Source organism: Neodiprion virginianus, chromosome 2, assembly GCF_021901495.1.
Source record: "Neodiprion virginianus isolate iyNeoVirg1 chromosome 2, iyNeoVirg1.1, whole genome shotgun sequence".
Lineage (NCBI taxonomy): Eukaryota > Metazoa > Arthropoda > Insecta > Hymenoptera > Diprionidae > Neodiprion > Neodiprion virginianus.
The window spans coordinates 24,821,693-24,847,953 of NC_060878.1; the positions used below are offsets into that span (position 1 = coordinate 24,821,693).

Here is a 26,261-nt window from a genome sequence, read left to right on the forward strand (position 1 = left end):
TCCTTATTTATGTTGCAATATCGTCAATAATGATAGTTCTGAGGAAATATCTTTGAATAATGGAAACGTCGTAGCATCTATTTTACCAAATGACAGTCCTCCTCACGAACCGCAAAGTTCGGTTACTTGGAATAACTTAGCTCACGAGGCGAAAGATAATTCTTCCGAATATGAGTGTTCAGATTCAGATGCTATCTGTGAAGACGATAGTAACAGTCAGTCTATGGGTGAAGAAGGCAGTATTCGATTAAAAAATTGCTTTCGAACACAGTTAGCTGATTGTTTTATTGAGAATAACATCAACAATGTTCAGGCGAACTCAATACTTACAGTTCTCAGATCACATCGCTGTTTGGCCTCTCTTCCACAAGATGTAAGAACATTGATTGGGACTTGCAATCGTCGCATTGAATTGATTGATGTTGAACCCGGAAAATATTGGCATGTAGGTTTTGTTGCTGGAATTTTAAAAGAACTGTCGAAACACACATATGCCATACCTAATATCTTAGAAATCGATGTTAGTACTGATGGAGCTGCTGGTGCAAAAGACGGTTCAACTCAGTATTGGCCTATCCAGTTCCGAATAATAAATATTCCTGATAGCTCTATACTTATCGCAGGTGTCTATTATGGGAAGGGTAAGCCAAAAGACCCGAACAATTTCTTTAAAATGTTCACAAATGAAGTCCAAGAGGTTTTCGCCAGCGGTGGTATCCATTTCAAGAATCATTTAGTAAAAATAAAATTCAGATGCTTCATAGCTGATGCTCCGGGTTGATACCTTGGAGGTATTTAAGAGTTTGAAGAAGATCCTGAAAGACAACGATCTCTAGTAAGCATTATAGTTTTATCATATCACCCGATAGTGTATTTTTTCTCGGGTGGTAACTAATTTCAGTGATATTTATTGCAAGTTTAAAAACGAGTGATATGGATTTCAGAGACACTATCTTATTAACGTTGGTGGTGTCACAGCTAGAGATGCTCTCAACCAATTTCTGAAGGAAGCCATGACGGATAGCCTGACACAAAAATTCTCTTGGACTGGAAAGTCTGTTTCAGATAAAGAGAATCTCCGACCGTTATTTAATACCTGTATCGGAAAGGTATTTTTTGGTGTGTATGACTAAGATTATCGTTATTGACTAATAATACGTTACCCTATATTCAATGCAAGGTTTCGATGATTGTTTACGCAGATGCTTTACGTGAGTGTTGAACAATACCACAGCCACATGATCGTACAGAATTTGCGAGACTGATGCAAGAGGCAATTCGGGGCGCACGAAAAAGATTGCAGGATGCAAAACGACGTGCCATTCGCTCTGTCCATGTGGAGGGTCGCAGACAAAAATATATGGCTGAAATGGCTCATCGTTACGAGGTTGAACACTCAGGACAATGACACTGCGTAATAAGAGACCCACAATTTGCCTATTATAGATCCTACGTGTATTCAAACATACGTACCTATGTACTTTGTTTGACTAAGAAATATTTTAGTACGTATAGCTGTGATGTTAGTTTTTATGTTTATGCTCAAGCATAGTATTTATAATTGGTACTGCGGCTGTGATATCCACAAGTGACATGTAACTATATGTTTTCCAATGAAACATTATACCTATATCAACAAATGCGGCGGGTTTGTACTAACATAGCTAACATTTAGATACTGTAGACGCTTTTGGTATCTGGTATAAATTTTAGTCTTCTGACATTTATATAAAGTATTAATTTTTATTTTTTGATTTCAAACACTTCATTATTATCTACTGTTCTACTCATTTGATATCAGTTTATCAATACTATTATAAACTGTAGTTAATAATTTTAAGCTACAACGTATAAAAATGTAACTAAAGACATATTTATATTAATAACTGTACAACAGTAGAAGAGACCCTCTTTTCTAGTCTTGTTGTAGACATAGATTTGTGAGTCAGTGTTTTTCTTGTTCATTTTTGCTCGCGAGTAACTGTAACACGTTTATGACTAATTATCTTTAAGTAAAAGTAAAAAATATGCAGACTTATATTATACCTATATATGTATATGGGTGTAATATATCATATATTTTACTATAGCCGCATATTAATAATATAAAATATAAATATTAATATAATTATATAGTATAACGATTATAGTCAACGAATGACCTGCCATGTTCTGTCATTTTGAACTTTATATTTGAAATAAATGAGAAAATCTTGCAATATACATATAGTTTTCTTCTTTTTTTTTTTTTGCCGATGAGAACCTGTGCATCCTGCTCTTCGTGAATGCCGGCAGACCCTTCGAGAATCATGCATGATCTGCAGCAAGCTTCTGTCGAAAGCACACATGCGCACGTCTTCCTACAACTGCGGAAACAGGCAGATAGTGGTCTGCCGCCAGAGCCATGCACGCGCCACGTGACGACCATAACGTGAACTTGCGACAGAATGCTACCTCTCCTTCCTACTACTCCGTGGATAGTACAAATGTTTTATTCTTACGGTGGGTTCACATAGGCGTGGTGTCGCGGAGCGCGGTCGAATTGTAACCAATGAAAATGCATGAAATCTAGAGGAAGAAAACAACACTCAAGCAGTGCTCGGTTTTCACTGCTTTTGGCTCACTTCCAATGCGTATTTTACAAATTTACGGAGTATTTTTATAGCACGGAGATTTATAGGTTACGATCTACGATCATTGCTCTTCTTTGTTTACATTACATAGCGAAAATTTCACTTTTTTGCGTAAGAGGCGCTAAAGCGTCGTATTCAGACAGTTCTTCTTACGTTACCTTAAATTTGGGAACAAGATTTATCGCAGAGTGTTGTCGCTTTCCGCTCCTTCCTACTACTTCGTGTCTGCAACAGTACGTCATTGTGAACCCACCCTTAGGCTGACAATGGGCGGGCATGCTTAGAAATGCTTCAGTACGAAGTTACAGTTTAGATACTGAATGATTCTACGAAAGCGTTGTCAGTTGGCGTTGTAAACCATATCACAGATTCCTTACCCTCCAACTTCCTATCGAAGCGGTTATGGTTACGGTCACGGACAATGTAAACCGTCTTTTACGGTTATGTGCTGGCACCCATAGTTTTTTTTTTTGGTGTGTGTGGGCGAATTTTCACAGATAATCGGGGGTTATTAAAGGATGGACAATTGCTAGTCAACACTAAACGACCAACGAACGATTCCGCACAAGCGGAACTCAATTCGAATCCAAAATATCATGAGGATCTGACGTTACTCGAATTCCCTAACCGAATTTGATTTATTAATAACGAATAAACAATTGACTATCAAACATCGAGAACTCATTATAAAACACCATCAAACGATCAACAACCGGTTAAAAACAGATCAACTTCTTTGGGTGTGAATGACCGGCAAAGCATATGGAGCTCTTGCTCCATTTTATAAACTTCACGACTTCTAATAGAGCTTTTACTTCGTGGATTGAATAAACATGGCAGACGCGATTGCTAGACGAGAGGCTCGGCGTAAACGAATTTTGGAAAATTCAGAGACTCGATTGCAAAGAATTACTAGTGGACAGCGTATCGGACACGAAGGTGAAAATAATTATTTCGTAATCTTTTAATGATTATCAGTGGACGTATGTACGATGAATATTACATAAAATGTTTACTAATATTTCTGTAACCTAACTGCAAATTTATTGGTCAGGCTGCATTATTCGAGGCCAGAAAGAAATTGAATCGTTTTTACATGATGTCAAATAGAGGAACGATCGATTCTAAAAGTTTCCTTGTGTTTGATTTATGTTTGTGACTGTACATTTAAAAATTATCAAAAGATCCAAGTCTTGTATCTTTTCCTTGTGTTTGATTTATGTTTGTGACAGTACATTTAAAAATTATCAAAAGATCCAAGTCTTGTATATTTTTAATGCTAACTAAAGGGTAATAAGAGTTCACATTGTTCAAATTTTATAAAAAGTAATTGAAAGTTTTTAATATCGTCGGTAAAACTATGTTGCGTAGTAGCTTTGGAATTGTGTAATGAATTGTAATTATTTTGGTTTTTACCTAAGAGTTTAGTTATTTGTGGTCTAAGACCAATTATTCTTATATTAACAATAATAGTACAATTTATTTGATAGAACTAACAAGTCTCGTGCCACAAATGGTGTGGCATGTAAATAAATTTAAATAGAGATATATACTTTGGCGTACCGGTTAATAAGCCTCCAGCGTACTTTTATAAGCAAAGAAACATGCTTGTGGTGTGCACATGAACAGAATTATCATCCAAGTTTTTTCAGCATCCACATAGGTGGTGCTGAGGAGTGTATACATACACAAATATCACATATACTAGTATAAGGTGGCGACAGCCCAGAAAAACTGAGAATAGTCCGAAAATTTTGTCTATTGGGAAAAGTTAGGGAATTATGATGGACCATAGGGATAAACGTACTATTTTGATAAATTGTTTTCAAACTTGGACTATGCTTCTTAAATTCAGCCAATATAATTCTCTGAAATCGTATCGTTCAGTTTCTAATTATTTGTGTGAAATGAAGCAATACTATGTGGTTTTAAATCCATATTTATATATTAAAGGTACACAATTTCTGGAGCTTTTGGTCACTAAAGTGGCTTTAAGTTTCATGGACAAAGGTCAGGGAATTTTATTTGAGCATAATTGTAACCACTCTGTAGTAACGTGTTTGAAAGGTTTGCTAGAGGCCCATAGAATGAAGATTTTCATTACCAATAACAGTTCCGTGAGACCAGTAATGAAATTTTTTATTTTCAAGTGAGCATTTTTTTTACAACATGAAATATGAAGCATGAATCGAATCAATATGATTTAAATTGAAATATTGCTATGTTGATTTATAAAACTTTATATAAATTTCAACTGTTTAGACTTTAGTCTACGTAATAAAGAATCTTGAGAAATTCGAACTCACCATCACCATTGCAATATGTTTTTCAGATGTTCATCCTGACCTAACCCAACCAAAGAATGACGATTTGGTCAAAACTTATTTAGAACATCAAGATTACGTAACCCTAACAGAATCATTGCCAAATAATTTACATAGGCGTGAGGGTTCATCTATGGATGATATTCCTGCTTTGATGAACCATATTGTACAGAATGAGACACAGAACAATACTGTTACAAACAAAGTTACGAATGTACCAAACAATGATAATAAGAATGCTTCTATCAAAAAAGTATTTCAATCTGCCGATGCAGGTGTGTTATTCAGTGTATTTGGAAACAAATGGACGCTCGTACTCCTTGCAGCGCTCGTAAATATTTTATATCTTTTGCAACTGCAACGTTTCTGTGGCAAGGTAAGATTATAATTGTAAGTAGTCCCTTATTTCTCTATCCACCATATGAATTATATTAATGCATAACGTGAATGTACTCGTAATCACCTAGTAATTGCTCACTCTTCACAACTTTGCCAAAGACGACACCTATTTCCTCACTGGGAATTTGATCAACCCTTACAGCACAAAAATTGAAAACCAAAGATTTTACTACTATATGTTTGCATAATTATGACTTCCATTTGAAGACTGTATCAAAATTGGGTTTTGAAGTTTTCATTCGTATATATCCTAAAAGAGAATGTTTTTTCAACTGGAATGTTTCTATTTGTGAAAAATCAGAAAATGACCAACGAAGGAATAAAATTTTAAACTACGGTTAGAAAAATTTACGATCTATTATTGTCTATATTACTCTTCATTTTGCAGGATATTCTTGTACCATTCTTTACACTGGTGTTGGTAAGACTGCATCTATTTGAAAATAAAGCAGAAATGCAGGGTGGAAACATGTTATCTGCGGTTCTAATATTGTGTAGCGTGGATCCTAAACTCGTTCGTAATCTCAGATGGGTCATGAGGATATGTAGAAAAGTTGTAGAAGAATTTTCAATCTATATCTTCAGCTTTATCGTCCTGCACAATGTGGCTTCATTGTATTAGCACGACATTGATATAACAGTTCTAACAATTGATTCATCAAATAATGAGCTACTGCAATATACAATAAATCTTTTTTACTTGGCAACGAAACGTCGCCTGAAAATTGGATGTCAAATAATGAAACACTGTCCTTCTATAAATTAATTATAATATATATACTCATAATAAATTTTCTTTTTTTTGAAAACCTACCTCTGTATTCGAAGATTCCATCAAGGCGAATTGATTTCCAGAAAATAGAAAAGGGACAAGGAGTGTTTTTTTCCCCTTTTTAATGGGAAGTGATGCTCAAAAACGTATTTCGACTCCTTGGTCACAGCTATATTTCATTTAATCTTAATGTCCGGATTACAAATATTTGCTTAAGGAGCATCTACATTTCAATCTTTACGAAATATGACGATAATCATGATTAATAATGATCCTTCCAAACGAATCACTTTAGATGATTGCAGTGAAATATTAGTTTCACCCAGTATAATGTATCCCTACAAACAGTCAAAAAACGAAATTGGTAAATAAATTTTGCAGTATACATAATAAGTTTTGCGTGCAGCATATGAAAACTAGTTTGCTAATTAAATGAAGTACTAAAAATTATGTCGATGCACAAACAAAACAGAGTATATGAGTTATATTATTATTTATTTCTGTAATTGAATAATACACACACACACACACACACACACACACACACACACATACATACATACATACATATATAAGGGAGAGTGAGGCAAAATGGGCCCCTCAACAACGTTTAACGTTGGAACGATTTTGGCAACACAATTCGTTTTGTCTTTGGCCTAAAAATACATTTCAAGCATTATCGATATTTTTTGCATTTGATTGTACAGGCAGCCCATTTTGCTCGCCTCTCCCCTATACAAATTGTTCTTAAGATGTGGAGGAGGTTCACTAGTTTAGTCGCTGCAGGGAATAGAGAGGAATGGTTTGAAGTGCAGTTAGTCTTCCTCACTGGCCATAGTATGCCCGGCAGAACCTACAAGCTAACGCATTTGGTTACGTTAATATTAATTACTCACAAGTGATACAGCTAAGGGATTCAGATTTTATATGCGAATTTTTGGATAGGTTTTCTGTAGTTTTATATTTATTAATTCAACTTTCTTCTTTTTAAATAATTATTTTTATTTAAAAACGCGATTTTTTGTGTCTTCTGTAAAAGCTCGTATAAGAATTTAATTTTCTTGTTTCATTATGGGTGAACAGCGGAGACCAACAGTTCAAGTACATATACTTCTAGTCGTGGAGAAAATATTTTTAAAAATGCGTTTTTCTCTACATTTTTATGGACCTTCCTCAGGATAATTGATACTAATATGTAAGTAAGTTACTTGGTTTATGTACATTTTAATTTTGAATCATTTTAAGGATTAACAAAACTTTTAACCTTTGAAACAAGTTACAAGGGTCTAGTTACTTAGAATTTATATAAATAGTCGGTCGATGGAACTTGTTTAAGGCAGTATTCTACTTTACATCTTTGAAAAAAACGCTATTTTTGTGAATTGTTTCTGAGAATACTATTGAAGATATGGATGTAGGGTGTGAAATGCTTAATAAATACACTCTGGAAGTACATAAAAAAACTTTTTTCATTTATTTTATACATTTTTTATACATGTAAAGTATGGTCAAAACCAACACCTCAAAAAGTAGGTAACGTTGCCGTGGTCGTAAAATCTTGCCGACGGATGGTCTGAATCAAAAAAATCAGATAGTTTTATGTTCAGTATGACTCCAGGAACCGATCTAACTAGAATATTTTATGTATGTGCAAAATCAACAAAATGACGGCTAAAATACGAAAGAAAAAAAAAATTGCGTTTTTTTTGCGTCTTTTCTTGCAATAAAAATATAGTTACAATTAAAATTTCAAGTTGATTGTAGTTAGGTCCGTTGATACAAACATATAGAATATGTGTTCAAAATTTCATAAGGATCGGTCCAATAGTTTTTGAGTTTTCACGACCACGATACTTGAAAACGTTGTTTCGAGAAAAACGCGTTTAAAGTTTTTGTAAGTGACAAGTCGTAGAAATAATGATCTTATGCTCAATCAGCGATACCTGGGCCATATAATACGCCTTCAACTTGTTCCAGGTGAGTATGGTCATCTAATTTAGCCTGCTTTTTTTGAGTTCTGTTGTCCTTAGAAGCCTCAATCGAGCGGCGGTTCTCTCGAACGATGCGCTGTTGGTCGCGCATATTGTCAAACTGCACGGTGGTTTGGCCGATTTTTATGCCCATAATTTCCATTATTTTCAAAACTGGGCTGAATCTTTCTAAAATTTTGAGCTAACATTCTTGAATATATTTACTTGCGAAAAAAGTAAAAAAAAATTTTTTCACAATTGTAAAGTAGAATACTGCCTTAACAGAAAGTGTATATTTTCCAGATACAACATTTACTCAAATGTCTAGTTACTTATTAGTTAAGATTAACAGGGCATCAACTATATTATTTACAGAAGAGTATTTGAAAAAAAAGCTATGCTCATTGTCAAGGTTGGGAATATCTTAGAATGAAGCTGTATATAATATGTAACTTAATTACATCCGGAGAATGGTAGAAAAACTGTATGAATTAGAAAAAAAATTGCAACCGACCAAGTTAATATACATTAAACAGACATATTACTGACATACTCTTTGAGTCAAACATAGTAAAATCTTTTATTATTCTGACACTACCCCATGTGCACACGTACAAGTGAATTTCGCGGGAAGAATTGTCGAAGAGGAGAGACTACTTTTCGAATGTTTTGTAACGAAATGATTCCTTATTCAAAATTGTTGTGGGTGAAATAGCAGTGGCAGATCACAGTTAAATTGAAAGTAACGAAAGAAATTGTTATAACATATTCCGTGACAGCTGGTCAGGCTTGTTCACACACTCACGTCACGTGGCTGTCACGGAAATGACTGATAGCATTTCGGTTGTTTAACGATTCACGGCACTTAGATACCACTAGAATTTATTCCACCCACAACAAAACAGCAGCGTGAATAGGATAATTGCAACTCCATTGTTAGTTAAGCTCTATACCTATACTGATATTTTGTGTCTGAGCCTTCGCTTGACCCATATGAAATTATCTTCTGCCATGGACTTATGGACGGAGCCTCTCCCAGCGGGGCTGAAGCGAAAGACGGAAGGGGCATCAGCGCCGTCAGCCATATTGATGAGCTAAATAGATATGGATATACATATACAGCTAAATAGATATACATATGAATACCACGGATATATATAAGCGTTTACGGCTTGCCTTTGACCAGCCCCCTGACACACGCTGCTAAAAGTGGTTCGCAAGATGTCCCTCGATTCTGCCGCCAATTTCCACCACTAGCGAGCGAACGTGTCACAAGTCTACTAGCGCCACGTAGAGGAACTAAAAAACGGGGACAAAACGCGTACAATTTTTTAAGTATGCGAGCAGTGGCGAGTGTCAGGGACCTGCCTTTGACGGATCGTTGTTGTTATTGTATAGGTTAGGTCAGAAGGTAGCCAATAATTTTCCACAACGATATTTTTAATTGAATAATGAGTGAGAATAATATACAACATGCCTTATTGTGTAGCTCCTAAGTGCAAAAACAGATCTTTTACAAAACCCAAAAATCAATGTGAGATTGAAGTAGAGAATAAGACTACATTTCATCTTTAAGTATAAGTAACGCTTCTGGAACTGTAAATAATGTCAATGCTGTAATACCGAGTAATGTACTTAATTCTATATTCATTCAAGTTTTCCGAAGAATATTGAGAGGCGTAGGATATGGATTGATAAGATGGGGTTGACGAACGTAAGTATGCTAAAGTATGCTTATTTGGGCATTTCTCCACTAAATGGAAAATCGCTGTCATAAGCTAAATTTATGAAATAAATCTTAAAATTTCTCAGTTTGTTGTATCAATACCGACATAGAATTAGGTATTCTTGGCACGCCATAGCTTATTTAGGAATTTAATAATGGAATATTCGAATAAATGAACCTCAGACGTCTCAAAACACAGTCCCCTGGTACGTCCCTTTTCCAGAATTACAAATCTTGTTACAAATATTTATTTTTGTGCCGTTGATAATTGAATAAAAAATATCCAAATACATTAACAAAAATAGTTAGCATCTTTATACATCACAATTATATTTTTACAATAGAATTTTAATTAAAATATCCATGTGTGAATGCTGTCCTCAAATTATTAAAACAGTCCCTTGTTAAAACTTTAAAACCGCGCTGAAGTCATATTTAGTTTTGGCGCGAAGTATTTAGATTGCGAAACGGAACGCAATCGGTGTGAAGTTTGTTCGGTTGTGTCGCTAGCGGGCAGCCATCATTTTGTTTGGTGCTACTACTGCGTCTTCTGGTGAACCACGCGTCTCGGCCATTAGTAAAAACATTCCCCTGGTAAGCCTTTTTTTTACTATTTTAAGAGTTTTGATAACGATAATTTGTTTAAAATAATTGATCATTTAGTATGTAGCCACGTCTGTTGCGTTTATCTGAATGTTTTTAAATGATATTGTTTTATTAAGTATTCATGTAAAAATTACAGTCCCCTGTCATTTCATAGCACAGGGGAGTGTTCCTACCACAAGGGACTGTTCATACTACTGTTTTCTTAGGTTTTGACCACTAAAAGTAACGTTTCTTTCCTAGGTATTATCTCAAAATGCCACCGAAAAAGAAGTCACCCAGAACAAGAGAAGAAATACTTGAACAAAAACGTATAGCTGAGCGTTTGAGATATCAACGACTTAAATATGACCCTCAAAAAAAAGAAGAATTGAAAGATAAAGAAAGGCAGAAGTATCAACAGAAAAAAGAAAAAGGTAAAAGAAAATTAGTTAAAGATATGAGTCGTCGTGAGCATAAGGCTGTAAAAAAGGTTTGCAAGAGCATTGTTCTAAGTATCGTGTAAAAAAAAAAAAGTCATGCAACTAACAGTAACTTTTATGAAAATTTGTGATAAGAAGGGCCACAAGTTTAGAATGGACGAAAATGATATTTCTGATGGCAGTTTTGATCAAATATTGCAGAAGTTACCAGATACAGATCTAAGTCTAAAAGGGAGAACATTATTTTATTATTTTCCTGTATCTGTACCAGTCTTTCAGAAGAATTAATTAATTTAAATATTTTTCCCTAAAGTACAATGTTAAGACTGATTTGTTTGTAAGGTGTTGTACAATTAATGTTAATTATTTTAGTTACTTTAAAAGTATTATGTCGACCTAAAATATCGGTTGTGATAATTAATTAGCAGTAGTAATGTTTCTTTGTTTATTATTTTTTATATTTTTTGGTTCTGTGTTAAAAAGCAGGATACCGTATTTTTCATTATTATAAAGACTGACTTTAGTGTCATAGTTTAAAAGTTTAGAAGTTTTAGTCAAGAAGTTGTCTTAGTTTAACAGTATTTTTAAGACTTAATTGTTTTGTGAAGTTTAACGCAACTGTTATTGGGCTTAAGAAAAGTCACTATAATAAGTAAGATTTGTTATAATACTGTTGATTTGATTCAAAAAATTACATATTTTAAGAATGGTAAAGAAAAATAAAGAGTTTCATTACTTAAACAAAAATACTAATTATTTTTATCCATAAAACATTCTCCTGGATGGTTACAACAGTCCCCTGTCACGGTTTTGCGAAAAATCGTCCATAACTCAAAAACCAAGAGAAAAATGTGTGGGCTTTTTTAAGATATATATTTAATTTACTATTGCCCTTAATTTTATTGACAAACATTCTCAACATTTAATGAAATTACTTCAGGACAGTCTTGTATGGACGAATATCCAAATAGCAGAGAAACGCCCATTTATGTTCATGTCACTTTTCACCGGAATCATTCGATCGAACGTCTGCCTTCAAAGTTAGGCTGAAAGATGATGCTATTCCAAATGTGAGTTCAATTCATAGTTTTTTAATACAAATATATTTCAGCATGTGACTATAAATCATATATTTATGTAGGTTTGCATCCAGAAGAATGCTGTCTTGCAAGACACATGCAGCGTTGATAAAAAACAAGATTGCTCTGAAGCCACAGAAAGTTTTCTCTCAGATGGGGTCAAATCAACCAATTGAGTTATTTGAACTATACGGTTGATTTGATTGAAAATGTGATAGGTCGAAAAAATATTCAACTGATGCGATAGCTTACAATGGCAACCGCGGCCAGGCGGAGCCGATCAGATCCCGTGCCAATTCCGCGCTGTACCGCAACAGTGGGCGTTGGCGTTCAATTCGAATCATCGAGATTCTACTGTATTGAAATCCGAGCAATTCGCAAGCTTAAAATTTATTCCGAAATTGATTCAGTCTGGTATTTTTTTCAAAAGCGACAAAGAATAATCGAATTGAGGAGACCTGTATCGTCTTAACACTGCTATCGAGGTCAGAGGCCGACTACATAGCAATATCATACTTTTTCTTTCAATCCGGGTTGTTTTGTGTCTTTTGATGGATAATGCCGATATCATTTCAAGACAAGTGGCTTTCGGAACCAGAATTCAAGGATTGGTTATTACGAGCTCCAGGGAATGATCGTCATAGTGCTAAATGTGCTTTGTGCCCTGGAAGTCTTATAAATGTACGCACAATGGGAAGAACGGCTCTTGTTAGTCACATGACGAAATCCAACAAGCATATACCGAAAGCTGCTGCTATGAAAAAATCCATAGATCTGCAAGCTTTTTTCCCCTCCAGTACTACCCGGGCAAGCTCTTCGCATCATACAGGCCCTACAGTGGCTGTGGGAGAAATACCTACACCACACCACGATGTCTCCATTATTGCTAAGCAACAACAAAGAGAAAAGCTATCTGGTGTATGGGACAGTAATGAATCACGACTCACTACGTAATTCATAAAAAAAGTGGCATTGTTCAAATATATGTTCAATGAGGTGGATGAAGTACAGCAACTAGAACTGAGTGAAACGAAAATTTCGTATTTAATTGTGTACGGTCTCGGTCCTTTCTTCAAGGTTCAACTGGATGATATTGCTAAATCTTTTGATTATTACGTATTTGGATTTGATGAGAGGATTTGATGAGATAAGATTGCGCAAAAGCAACAAATGGATGTCATTTTCAAATTTTGGGACTAAGCGAAAAACGAAGTAAGTACAAGATATCTGACGTCTGTATTCCTCGAACACACGACATCTGAGGAATTGTTGAAGGTATTTAAGGAAGCAATACAAAGTTATGACTTCAAGAAGATTTTACAGTTGTCGATGGATGGCCCAAACGTCAACTTCAAATACCTGCGACTTTTCAAAGAAGATATCAAAAATGAGAAAGATGATCCAGAGCTACTTGATATCGATTCCTGTGCAATACACACAACACATTGTGCGGTTAAGGCTGGCGTGCGTGGTACAGGTTGAGAGCTTATTGACTTTTTGAGAGCCATGTACAACCTTTTCAAAAATGTTCCTTCTCGACGAGGTGATTACATTCGAATCACTGAAGTAGCATAGCAAGGGGGGTTCTGAGTACAAACACCTTCTTTACCGACCGAGCCGCTCCGCGCATCCCAGGCGCAAACCCTTGAAGGTTACCCCCACTCTCGTCAGATAAAACGTGCTCTGCCGTACCGACTTGAGGTCAAAAAACGTGCAACCTCACCGTGTACCGGTTGACGGTAAATATCGCACTGCTTTATCGACAATTCTTATCGATCGAAGGTCAAAATCGTTTACCGTGTATCGTTGACGGTAAGAATCGCACTGCTTTAACGACAATTTTTATCGGTCGAAGGTCAAACTCCTGCTCCTTTGCCGACAATCTTACCGACCGAAGGTCAAAGTCTGTAGTGCTCGCCTGCCAGCGGTAGAGGGCGCAGCGGGGGCGTGAACTTTCTTACCGACCTGGATATCGGTTACCCGTCCCGCATTATTTTTGTTGAAATATAGATAGACAATAAAGCTGTACTAAAGTTACTAGGGATTTCTCGCTGTATCTAGTCCCTAGAGACTTTTGTAAGGTGGTACCTAACAACCTTTCTGTAAGACTCGCTCTCCTTTTTCTTTCGAATGGGTAACGCGCACGGTCGCAACAAAATTAATACACGTGGTTTCTCAAAAGATATATTGTATTACAGACATATAAATGTGTTGAATAAAACAAATATAACCTGATTCTAAAACACCTAGCCTCGTTAAACATAATCCCAACAATTTTCCCACGAAAGGACTGTTGATGTGTAACGTCAACCATCTCCTATTATTTTCCCACGGTAGGACTGCTGATGTGTAACGTCAACCACCCCACATTCCTTTTCCACGTTATCAACCACGCGACATTCCAAAATTAATGGTTCTAAGAATTGTTTTTCACTCACTCGGATGCCGGTTTGATATCAACCACGTGACATTCTTTTTGGCTTGTAACTGTCATGTGAACTTTACGATGAATTTTGAACGGGTTCAGTCAAGACCAGCGTGCAAGGTCGACCGATAGCTGTGGTACATTCAGAGACAAGGATCTGCGGTGTCGGGTTACTATCGCTCTAAGAATGCTAAAAGGTGCGCGGGAATACACAACTATACGTACAGCTGCCCTATAAAAAGGACGCTCATCACTACAAATGATCATCAAGTCTCAACTTGTCAAGTATACGTGAGTAAAAAGCTCAAGATGGAATCCGCGAAGTGTTTGAGATTGATCGATATTATGGAATCGGCGTGCAAAATCTTGGACAAATCATCATCAACGGCAGAGATTCAGAAATGGATAAAATTCGGAAGTCAAAATATTCGGCTTCTGAACAAAATTTTGCGAATGGCTTCATCGATTGGAGAAAAGATGAGAATTATCACAACGCTCGGACTCTTGAAAGCGCTCGCGGAAAAATTCAAACGTCTTCAGAAAACGGGTGGAGGTACGCGGAAAGTAAGAAGAACCGATCGAGTTCACTGGGAAGATTTGGAATCAGCTTTCGAGGGGAGAATTCAAACTGGATCCATCGTCAATTTGAAGCATAAAGATGTGGAGAGATTTCTAGAAGACGCAAAGGTACTAGCTGTGACAAAACTAAAAAACGCTTTGAAGAAAGACAGGAGCTTGAAAGCCAACGTTATCCTGGCTTGTAAATTTGAAGTTAGAGAAGATGATCGCACGGTGGAAGAGATCAAATTTTTTAATACGAGAAATGAAATCATCCTCCAGACAACGGATATCAACGAATGGTTCATCGAAAACGCGACGGAGCATTTGTTGAAAAAGGTGGAAGATTTCCAGGAAAAGGATTCAGGCTGGTCGTTACTTGAAATTATAAATCTTACCGTCAACATTAACAAGTACGTGCCACTACGAGGCGGTGTCTTTACATACACACCACTACCCAAAGATATTCAAGATAAGAAGGCTGTTGTCAACATTCGTAACAGCGACTCATATTGCTTCCGTTGATCGGTCACCGCAGCTCTGTTCCCAGCCGACAACAACCATCCTAACGCGACCAGCTCGTACCCGCATTTCAGCCCAGTGCTACGGTATGATGGTATAAAGTTTCCTATGTCTTTAGATCAAAATTTGTAAATATCGGGGGCGGTGAAGTGGTATATTAAACTATCCGTGTCGGTATACATTTCAGTAGTGTGTTTAATCCCCTGTATGATGCACCAAATAAGTTTTCAAATAATCTTAACTCAGTATTACTTGGTGATCTAAAGCTTCCGACTAAGTTAGATATAGTAGGGTATATAAAAAAATTACCAAGCAAGTGGACAACAGGCACTGATGGCATACTTTGCGCCATTGTTAAAGATTGTTCAAAAAGCTTTGCATACCCACTTTACCTAATGATATCTCAATGTATCTTTACTGGAACATTCCCGGATAAGTCAAAAATGGCCAAAGTATGCCCTGTCTATAAGTCCGGTGATAAATCAGACGTAAACAATTACAGACCTATCTCGATCATTCCTACTTTTGCAAAAGTTTTCGAAATGTATGTTTATGATCTACTTTTGTCGTACTTTAATAAGGTTATTTCGACTAACCAACATGGCTTCTTTACTAAGAGATCCACATTGACAAATTTGCTACCTTATACTCAATACCTTTATAATTCCATCTCTGAAAACTAGCAAGTAGATGTTATTGAAACAGACTTTTCTAAAGCATTTGATAAGGTTGATATTATTCTACTGATTAAAGCATTAGTAAACCTTGGACTACCTGAGAGGCTACTTAATTTATTGATATCATATTTGACTGAGCGACATAACTTAGTACTTTTTAATGGCTATTGGTCCAGATCATATACTTCCTCCTCGGGAGTACCACAAGGTTCAAATCTTGGACCACTGCTATTCTTAATATTTATTAATCCAATAAGTGACGTAGTATCTTGCTTCATTGATCTGTTTGCGGACGACGCGAAATACTATTTATCTATTAGATCACTAGATGACTGTATATTTTTGCAAAGTAATTTTGATACAGTCACAACTTGGTGTCAGGACAATAGACTTTGCTTAAATGAAAGTAAATGTAAAGTTGTTACTTATAGTAAATCTAGACAACCCATATATTTTCCATACACAATAAACGGAATCTTAGTAAACAGATCTGAAACAACGAAGGACTTAGGTGTGATCTTTGATTCAAGGCTCACTTTCACTGAACACTACTCAGCTACAGCACGCTCGGCCTTAAAAGCGTTAGGCTCTGTCATCCGTATAACAAAGAACTTCAAAAATATTAATACAGTCAGAGTGTTATATGAGACACTGGTTCGCCCTAAATTAGAGTATGCAGCCCTTGCTTGGTCTCCTACGTACAGGAAACATATTAATGATTTAGAAAAAGTCCGACGTAGGATCTTAAAATATTTTGCGTGGAAGAAGTACGGTAACTATCCGTGTCACGGTGCTGACTATATGGAATTATGTATAGATGCAAATGTACTAACACTGGAAGAGAGGAGGAATATTTCAGCTGTATTGTTTATAATAAATTTATTTAAGGATCGCATTCACTGTCCAAGATTCCTGGAAATGATACCTTTACATACCCCTGTACGTACAACCAAAACACCGCAGTTATTTTATCTACCTTCTGCGCGTACTAACTTCATCCAGTCATCTCCACTACATAGATTGTTAGTTATTTGTAATTATCTACATCAAAATAGTGATCAGGTTGACATAACAAACTCGTACAACTCCATCAGTAGCAGTGTCCTTTGCACCATATTTGTCAATTTACGTGGTAACTTAGACTAGTCAACGACGCTAGTAATAAGATGAGAATAGTCAATCAATTATAATGAAAAATTAATTAGCTCTATTAAATTTATCTTAAAATACTTTAATTTAGTTAATTTAGTGAAACCTAGTATTAATCTCAAATATTTTGTAAAATCTCTCTATTTGCTATACATTGTAAATATAACAATCAGTGACCCTGTTATTGGCCAATAGGCTGTTGGGTCTGTATAAATAAAATAAAATAAAAAAAAATTTTGTCGGTTGCCAAATTTCCGATTAATATAATTATAATGGAAATTGTGAATAAAGGATTTTGAAAGATCTAAAATGGAGAAGCCTACATACATTGGTTTGTTGACTTTGACTCTTGTTTTTAGGCATTTCAACTATTATATTTTTATTGAAGATTGTACAGCTGTGGAAATTTGTTTTGGCTATAGTAGCTCTAGCACCGTACCTTCCACCCCATTTCGTGATCAATCTAACATCTCTGTATTTCCGAACGTTCTCCATTGTCTTACCAAAAAACAGCGTTGTTCATTGATTTATAAAAATTTTTCTCGAATTCAATGTTTGATTTTTTTCTCAAATCTGTATTTGAATCTATGTATTTTTTAAGCCACGCTGTTTGTCTGAACTTAAGAACTCGATGAATTTTGACAAATTTTAAACCTAACTCTAAACATTGTTTTAAAACGCGATAATGAATAACGTAGTTTTGCTTGGTAAGTAATTTCACCGTCAATTTAGGTTCCAATGCTCTAATCAGAAAATGCGAATCGTAACCTGACAGATTATGGAATATCACCAGGATAGTATGTGAGTTCTGATCTGAAAGTGAGTCAAACATCTATCATATAACCAAGTACGACCATTACGGAAAATTTTGTTAAGAAGCCGAATATTTTGAATTCCGACTTTTATCCATTTTTGAATTTCTGCTGTTGATGATGATTTGCCCAACGCGCGAGGCTGTCCGTGTGCGTGGAGCGGTACGCACCAGAACAATTACATGAATCGAGATAACGACATTCGGTGAACATGGGGACCACCCTACGATATCGCATTTTTACGTTTGCAAAACATAAACACAAGGATTCATTACATAAGACTGCAAGTCCTGGACCAGCTCATTGGCAGTCAAACTCGAATGGTGTAAAGTGTCTTGTGCCTTCGAATCAGTGTTGCCACTCTATTACAATTGTAACAGATCTATTACCTTTGTATAGGATTTAGTACGCTAGTACGCCGATAGTCGATCTATTACGTTTGAAAAAGTAGATCGCGCCAGTAGATGGCGCTGATGGTAAAATTCATCTTGAGCTTACTTTTTCTGCCGTGCAGGCACATGTGACATGAGCGCTTCTTTAGCAACGATTGACCAATCCTCGCTCGTAAACAGTGAGTGCGCCGAGCCGAGCCGCCGACGGCGCGGACGACAAACGACAAACGAACGACGAATTGACACAAGTGACTTATTCTTTGGTGTGTTTTCCTGAATATTGAAACCAATTCAAAATTAAAACTAATCAACTAATGTCGAGATTTTCGCGATCGGCGCATTAAGATTATTCGAGATGGTCAAAGTGTGAGGAGTGAACTCGGGGCTTTACCGCCGAGCCGCCGACGACAAACGACAAACGAACGACAAAGTGACAATTGACTTTTACTCTTTGTTGTGTTTTTGCGAATGCTAGAACTAATATCGAGATCTTCGATATGACTTTGGTCAAAGTGTGAGGACTGTGACTGTGAGGGTAGCGAGTGCGGAAACAAACTCTCATCCGAGTCGGTATTAAACGAATGTCCAAAGATGAGACGGTAAGTAACATTTTTCATTAGTATATAGAATATTTGACTTGATTTTCTGCTCGTTTTTATAAAAAAAATACCCGTCAACATTTTTCCCAGATTCCTCGTTCCTCGACGAAAGATAGACGATGTTGATTCATCGGATATTGAGAAGGCTGGTCCTTCGAATCCTCCCATATCGTCAATTAATCAGCTGTCTGTTGTGCCAGTAAGTAAGTGTGTATGATATTGAGTAAAAAAAAGGGTTATCGGACTTTTCGAATAGTCGCGCGCCTGCGTGCGCACTCGATGCAACGCCATCATTAACTATGTTCCCATGCGTGGCCGAGAGAGGCGTTATGCGAGAACGCGGCCGGAAGGCGAGTCAGTCGTCTAACATCAGCTATCGAGTATAACACGTTTTCGTGCATTATTAAAATAATAAAACCTTATCTTTCGTTTGTACATGCTTGATGGTGTCTATCGTTATTTATATCCGAAAACATCCTGCTCCCTTAAACCTCGAGACATTCGACACTGCAATAAACGAGTCGTTTATCTCAATATATGACTTGATTTTTTTTCTATAAAAATATATTGTCATCATAAAATAAAAAGTATCATGAAAATTTTGCTCAATCCATTATGACCGTTTTGTGTGTCCTATTCGCTTACAAAAATGTGTCCTATTCGCCCTACAAAAATACTGCTGTTTCGATCCAAAACTTATCGATGATGATTTTAGCAGGTATGCCGATGCCGAAAAGAATTCTGATTGTTCAGAAAGTACGACAACTGATATTGACACTACAACTGGTCTAGCTGAAGATTCCTATGCATCAGATCATTATGTCGAAGAACCCTCCAAGAAAAAACGTAAATCGTACCAACAAAGATTCAAGGACAGCTGGCAACACGGTTTTCCATGGTTGGAAAAAAAAATCGGACAAATCGTTCTGCACGGCGTGTCTCAAAACGATTAATGGTGGGTTCACTCACCTAAAACGACATGAGGTTACTGATTTTCATACAGAAAATATGCGAAAAGCTGAGAGGACGGTCAAGATTAGTGAGCATTTTAACGACAAAAAAAAACAACAGGAGAAACTGGTTAAATCGGCTGAATTGAAGCTCACGATGTTTTTGCACGAACACAATTTGCCGTTCCTCTTAATGGATCATTTGTCGAAGCTGGTTGCGTCTGTATGCCCGGATTCGAAAATAGCAAAAGCGATAAAATGCTGCCGAACAAAAGCTACGAACTTAACAAAAGACGTGATCGCCAAGGAACAGATATCAGTCATTTCGGAAAAGTTAAAAAATTGTGTTTTTTCGATAATAATCGACGAAACTACCGATATCAACACAGAAAAATCACTTGCTATCGTAGTGAGATTTTACGATAATGACGAATGCAAGGATAGATTTTTGGGGCTGATAAAAGTACAATCCTGCACTGCGAATGATATCTTTACCGCAATCTGCAATTTTTTCAAAGCGAAGAACATTCCGGTGACAAATATGATAGGTTTGGCGGCTGACAACGCATCTGTAATGATGGGAAATATCAACGGAGTACAAGCCCGCTTCAAAGCAATAATACCACATCTGTTCGTCCTTGGATGCGTTTGTCATTCATTTCATCTGTGCTCTTCAGCTGCAGCTAAAAAGTTGCCAAGAAGTTTAGAAGATTTGATACGAGCAGTCTATTCTTACTTCTCTCGCACAGCAGCAATCGATCTGGAAGATTACAAGAGTTTCAGATATTCGTAGAACTGAAACCTCGCAAACTGTTGCACCCGAGTGCAACGCGGTGGTTGTCTCTTCAAGTAAGTGCGTTACATCGGTTGTGTTCAGGAGTGTGCATGTAATTTTGCATTGTCTCGACTGCTTATTTGTTTACTTCTGTACTTTCTCAATCTCAAACTTGGCATTTTTTTCTTCAATCCAGGCTGCTGTTGATCGGGTGTTACAGAATTGGGAAGCTTTGATCCTTTTTTTCACGCACGAGTGCTTCGAAGATGACTTTCAGAACAAGCGCTCCGTAGTTTCCGCGCTCCAGGTCTGCTACCTGGTGAAACTCGACTTCCAGGACTCGCAATCCGTAGTTTTGGCTGACCATGTCCTTGAGATGGTGACCTTTGACCTTTATGAGTAATTTTCTGTGGTTCCAACGCTCCAGGTCTGCTACCTGGAGAAACTCGACTTCCAGGACAAGCGCTCCGTATTTTCTGCGCTTCAGGTCGGCTACCTGGTGAAACTCGACCTCAAGGACTCGCAATCCGTAGTTTTGGCTGTCCATGTCCTAGAGCTGGTGACTTGTGAACTTTGTGAAAAATTTTCTGTGGTTCCTACGCTCCAGGTCCGCTACCTGGTGAAACTCGACTTGCAGGACAAGCGGTCCATGGTTTCCACGCTCCAGGTACGCTACCTGGTGAAAGTAGTCTTACAGAACAAGCGCTCCGTAGTTTCCGCGCTCCAGGTCTGCTATCTGGTGAAACTCGACTTCCAGGACAAGCGCTTCGTATTTTCTGCGCTTCAGGTCGGCTACCTGGTGAAACTCGACCTCAAGGACTCGCAATCCGTAGTTTTGGCTGTCCATATCTTGAGCTGGTCACTTTTGACCATTATGAGTAATTTTCTGTGGTTCCTACGCTCCAGGTTCGCTACCTGGTGAAACTCGACTTCCAGGACATACGCTCCGTATTTTCTGCGCTTCAGGTTGGCTACCTGGTGAAACTCGACCTCCATGACTCGCGATGCGTAGTTTTGGCTGTCCATTAGGGTGCTTTTTCCAACTCAATAATTCATGAAAATTCCATACTTCCTCACCTTAAAAGCCCAATATCTCAATAAATATCGATGTTAGCAATTTGGTTTTCTGGAACTTTTTTGTAGGAAATTAAATTTCCTACAAATTTGTTGAATATTTTTTTTTTGTAGCTCTTGTTATTTACGAGATACGGGCAAAAAGACAAGAATTTCATGAAAAAATTGGGTTTGGGTGGCCCGTACGACTTCGCCGGTGTGAGTTACGACTTCACCGCAATGAGCACTTTTGTAGAGCATTTCATTCCGAAGAAAACCTACTGTCGTCCTAGACTACACAATAGAATGCCTCTGAACTGTAGATGTTTTAAAGAAAAAAATTGAAGTTTACGTGTATTTTAAGCGGGAAATCTTTACATGCCTTGGGCGAGCACTTAATATTAATATTAAGGGCTCAATCTTTCAGGGAATTTTTTTTGTTGTATTTCCAACAAAATTTCACGATGGGACCGAAAAAAAAAAAAAATAGTCCAAAAAAAAAGCACCCTACTGTCCATGTCCTTAAGCTGTTGACTTTTGACGTTTATGAGTAATTTTCTGTGGTTCCTACGCTCCAGGTCTGCTACCTGGTGAAACTCGACTTTCAGAACATGCGCTCCGTAGTTCCTGCGCGCCAGGTCCGCTACCTGGTGAAACTCGACTTGCAGGACAAGCGCTCCGTAGTTTCCGCGCTCCAGGTCCGCAACCTGCAGAAACTCGACTTCCAGGACAAGTGCTCCATGGTTTTTGCGCTTCAGGTCCTCAACCTGGTGAAACTTGACTTCTTGGACTAGCGAACTAATATTTATTACCCATTGAACAATCCTCAAGCAGCGAGGGCGTGAGGTATCTGGTAAATCTCGCATCATCTGGTAAAATACTGACAATGAATAAGCGAGCGCAGCGAGCGCACGAGCACACAGACCAGCTATACTAGGTATCTGGTTTTATAGCTAATTTATAATTTAATTACAAATCAAACTCTCATTTTTCCCAATGCGTAATCATTTATCGCTGAGTGTTTTTGTTTGCCTCCAATATGCGAAGAATTTTTCAAACTTTTTATTAATCGATCTGGAGAGAGACTTTTTTAAGATAAGCTTTTTAAAGGCCACACTAATGATAAATGATATTTTTGTTGAACTATTTTTGAAAACATTTTTCGCAAATTTTTGTAGCTATGATATGGCAACGATTGTAAAATTTATTTATAATCATAAGTTATGAAAAAGACTTTGATCTCTGCAAGAAATGTGCAATAAAAAAATTGACAAGTAATTATAGTGTACACTTTGATATAAACATAAACGCGTACTTCTGTCCTATTTCAAAATATTGATTGATCCATTAGCTAATCCTATTCTTGTTACAGACTATTGTAAGGCTACTGTTCTGCACATGTTCTCGAAAAAAAAATTTGAGAATTTTGGGTCCCCATAGGCACCATAAATGATTTTGCATACATGTACGCTTCTGACCAAGGAAGTTCCTACATTCACCACTAGTCAACTCTGTCGTCGATTATCAAAGATGGTGGCGACTATGGTTGATTCTTGACTCCTGTGTATAAGTTACGGAGTAGTGGGAAGGAGGTAACATTCAGCTAGCGCTCTGCACAAATGTTGGTCCAGTTTTTGCACTGATTACTATACCGACTGGATAGTGAACCCTGACATTTGAAGCCTGAAGATGCCGCACGACGGGCTATTAGCCTCAGTGAAACGGTTCAACGAAACAAATTACCAGGCCTGGAAATATCGTATCAACAAAGTGCTGAAAGCCACGGGAGTTTTCGACGTCGTCGACGGTTCGAGGACGAAACCGGAAAACGCGGAAGGCGTGAACGAGGGTCGAATGAAAACGGGGCTTCAGGACGATGCGAAGGCAGCGGCGATAATTACGGCAGCGCTAGAGGACGAACATGTTGAATGCGTGTTAGTGTGTGACACGTCGAATGAAGTGTGGGACACGTTAAGTCTGCGTCGGACGTCGGGACGCTCGAAGAAGGATTCTTCGCGTACAAGATGGCGTCGATGGACACCAGGGCCGGACTTAGGGGGGGGGGGGGGGGGGCAACCAGGGCTACAGCCCCGGGGCCTCCACGAAAGAGGGGCCCCCACAATTGAGACTTCGAAAAAAAAATTTTCAAATTCCAACTAGTATATAAACACTAGTAAAAATTTTTTTAAGCTGTTTTCGCTTTTAGAAATTTTTCTTTCGCTGTTTTACCTTGCAAGTGGCAAGTGTGAGTTTTGTTTCTTTTTATTGTAACCTTCAAAAGCCCTTTGCCTGTTCGTGGCTATCTAGAATAAAATAAAAGTTGCCAATTCGATAAGGAATTGATAGAGTATATTCTGCGGAGTTTGGCAGCCTATTCCCCGTATTTGCGTGTCGATACAGCGATACCCGTTTCCCCCGTTTTTTGTCTGTACGATCCGTCGTAGCCTCGACAAGTGTCCGCTGAGTGGCGTGCTTGTAGCAGGGAATCCCGGAGTTTTATACATTCACGTGTGTCCAAGAAGCTACGAACTTGCGAAAATTGTCCAACATATGTAAATTCTTTCGAATTTGTACGGACAGACGTAAGTATTTTCATCTTTATCTTGTAATCTAAAATACAAACTGAATGTGATAGTTGATTGTGCAATACGAAAAGAAAAGTTGTTTTTCTCAACATTTAAATATACGAAATATATGTAAAGAACAAGAACATAAAAAACGGTTACGGAGAGGTTATGATTTATTGTTTATCATGCGTTTGTTTGGTTCTGCGTAAGTTAATTATTTAATCGTTTAGGCGACTGGAATATCATGATCAAATGCCAATATTTAAAAGGTAAATTAACGCTTGCTCATTCAATTTTGTTGTTTGAAAGATTGCATGCTTATGAAACTGTACGTTCGAGATTTGGATTTCTCAATCACATCGACAAGATGGATGCTGAAAATCTGCACGCTGCAGCAGAGGCATTGGTAAAGGTTTATCAGGATGATTTAGAACCTAGCCTTGGTAATGAGTTGGTTCAATTTGTATCTTTGATCGACTCATACAAAAAGGACTATGGAAAAGACCAATCTCCGGAACTATTTTACTACCAAATTCTCGAAGATCAAAATTTCAGAGCTACATTCCCAAACTTTGAAATTGCACTGAGAATGTATTTGGTTTTGATGGTATCAAATTGCACGGGAGAGCGCTCATTTTCAAAAATGAAAATTATAAAAAGTAGGCTTCGAACCACGATGGGACAAAATCGTCTATCAAAGCTTTCTCTCCTGAGTATTGAAAGTGATCTACTCCGGGAACTGGATTTCAGCGAAATCATCAACGATTTTTCGGCAAAAAAAGCTCGGAAGATTCCGTTCGTTAACGCTAGAATTTAATTTCAGATAATTCTCGTTTCCGATTATATTTATATGTTTGTTAAATAATAAAATAATCTATCCTTGGTTCCACAACAAATTATTCATTGAAAAGCTCAACGGAAAAAAATTGTCCACTTTATTTGGAAAATAATTTGGGGCCAGGGGGCCTCCACTCCTTTGTTGCCCCGAAGCCTCTCGACCTCTAAATCCGGCCCTGAAGAACGATGCTGAAGGCAAAGGATCTTCCTACTTATCTGTGGGCAGAAGCAACGGCAGCAGCTGTTTACACGATCAACAGAACGGGACAATCACGAGTCGGCGGAAGCCGCACCCCGTATGAGCAGTGGACAAAGAAAAAACTGGACCTTCGTCGGATGCGAGTCTTTGGCTCGGATGCCTATGCACATGTGCCGAAACAGAAAACCACGAAGTTTGACGTACGAGCGCAGAAGCTCGTTCTAGTCGGCTATGATAGCGTTACGTCAAACTATCGTCTGTACGACCCATCAAAAAGGTACGTATCTATCTCGAGACACGGAATTTTTAACGAGAAAACGCACGGAATGGTTTCAGAAACGACCGGCTCAGAAGGCGAGTTCACTCTGCCGTCGTGGAGTGATGAAGAAGCTGAGGAACGAGAGAACGAAAACGGTAACGGAGCTGTCGCCGGTAACGCAGACGCCGGCGATGCGGCCGCCGTAAACGCGAGGGCAGTGCAAGCTGGTCCAGAAGAAGAAGAGAACGAGCAGCAAGCAGCAGCTATGCGGAGAAAAATACGAAATCGAGAGTCCATTCGCCCTCCAGTAATATACGCGTTGTGTCTCGCGGAGTACAACGTACCAGCAATGCGTCAAGAGGCCATTTTCGGTCCGCAAGCTGCCGAATGGGCGGAAGCGATCGACGATGAGCTCAAAGCTTATCGAACGAATGGAACGTGGGAAATAGCTCCGCGCGCTCTCGGCGAGAAGACCATAGACTCAAAATGGGTCTTTAAAATTCTGCGGCACACAGATGGAAACATGTCGAAATTCAAAGCGCGGTTATTCGCTAGGGGC

General features: G+C 37.9%; 2 protein-coding genes and 2 long non-coding RNA genes across 6 annotated transcripts in view; 3 read left to right on the plus strand and 1 right to left on the minus strand.

Annotated features, from left to right (window-relative positions):
- Positions 1–793: 793 nt before the first annotated feature.
- LOC124298044 (uncharacterized) lies at positions 794–2,162 on the plus strand. Its single transcript, XR_006906712.1, has 3 exons — positions 794–835; positions 945–1,119; positions 1,203–2,162. It is a non-coding gene; the product is annotated as an uncharacterized LOC124298044 (long non-coding RNA).
- A 748-nt stretch (positions 2,163–2,910) lies between these two features.
- Positions 2,911–6,096, plus strand: LOC124298038 (uncharacterized). Its single transcript, XM_046749596.1, has 3 exons — positions 2,911–3,572; positions 4,966–5,333; positions 5,745–6,096. Exons 1-3 carry the CDS (start codon positions 3,467–3,469, stop codon positions 5,976–5,978), a joined length of 708 nt encoding a protein of 235 aa, XP_046605552.1. The 5' UTR covers positions 2,911–3,466; the 3' UTR covers positions 5,979–6,096.
- A 147-nt stretch (positions 6,097–6,243) lies between these two features.
- Positions 6,244–26,261, minus strand: part of LOC124298036 (transcription factor A, mitochondrial) — a 35,710-nt gene continuing 15,692 nt past the window's right edge. Inside the window, exons 5-6 of one of the 3 annotated variants that reach the window (XR_006906709.1) lie at positions 9,052–9,192; positions 6,244–6,466 (exon numbers count right to left, since the gene is read on the minus strand). The gene's annotated coding sequence lies outside the window, so the exon portion shown is untranslated. Of the gene's footprint in view, positions 6,467–6,809; positions 9,193–26,261 lie in introns of those variants that run through there. The other 2 variants (XR_006906710.1, XR_006906708.1) reach the window with 2 other exon arrangements.
- Positions 9,188–11,005, plus strand: LOC124298045 (uncharacterized). The gene is made up of 2 exons (XR_006906713.1): positions 9,188–10,418; positions 10,671–11,005. It is a non-coding gene; the product is annotated as an uncharacterized LOC124298045 (long non-coding RNA).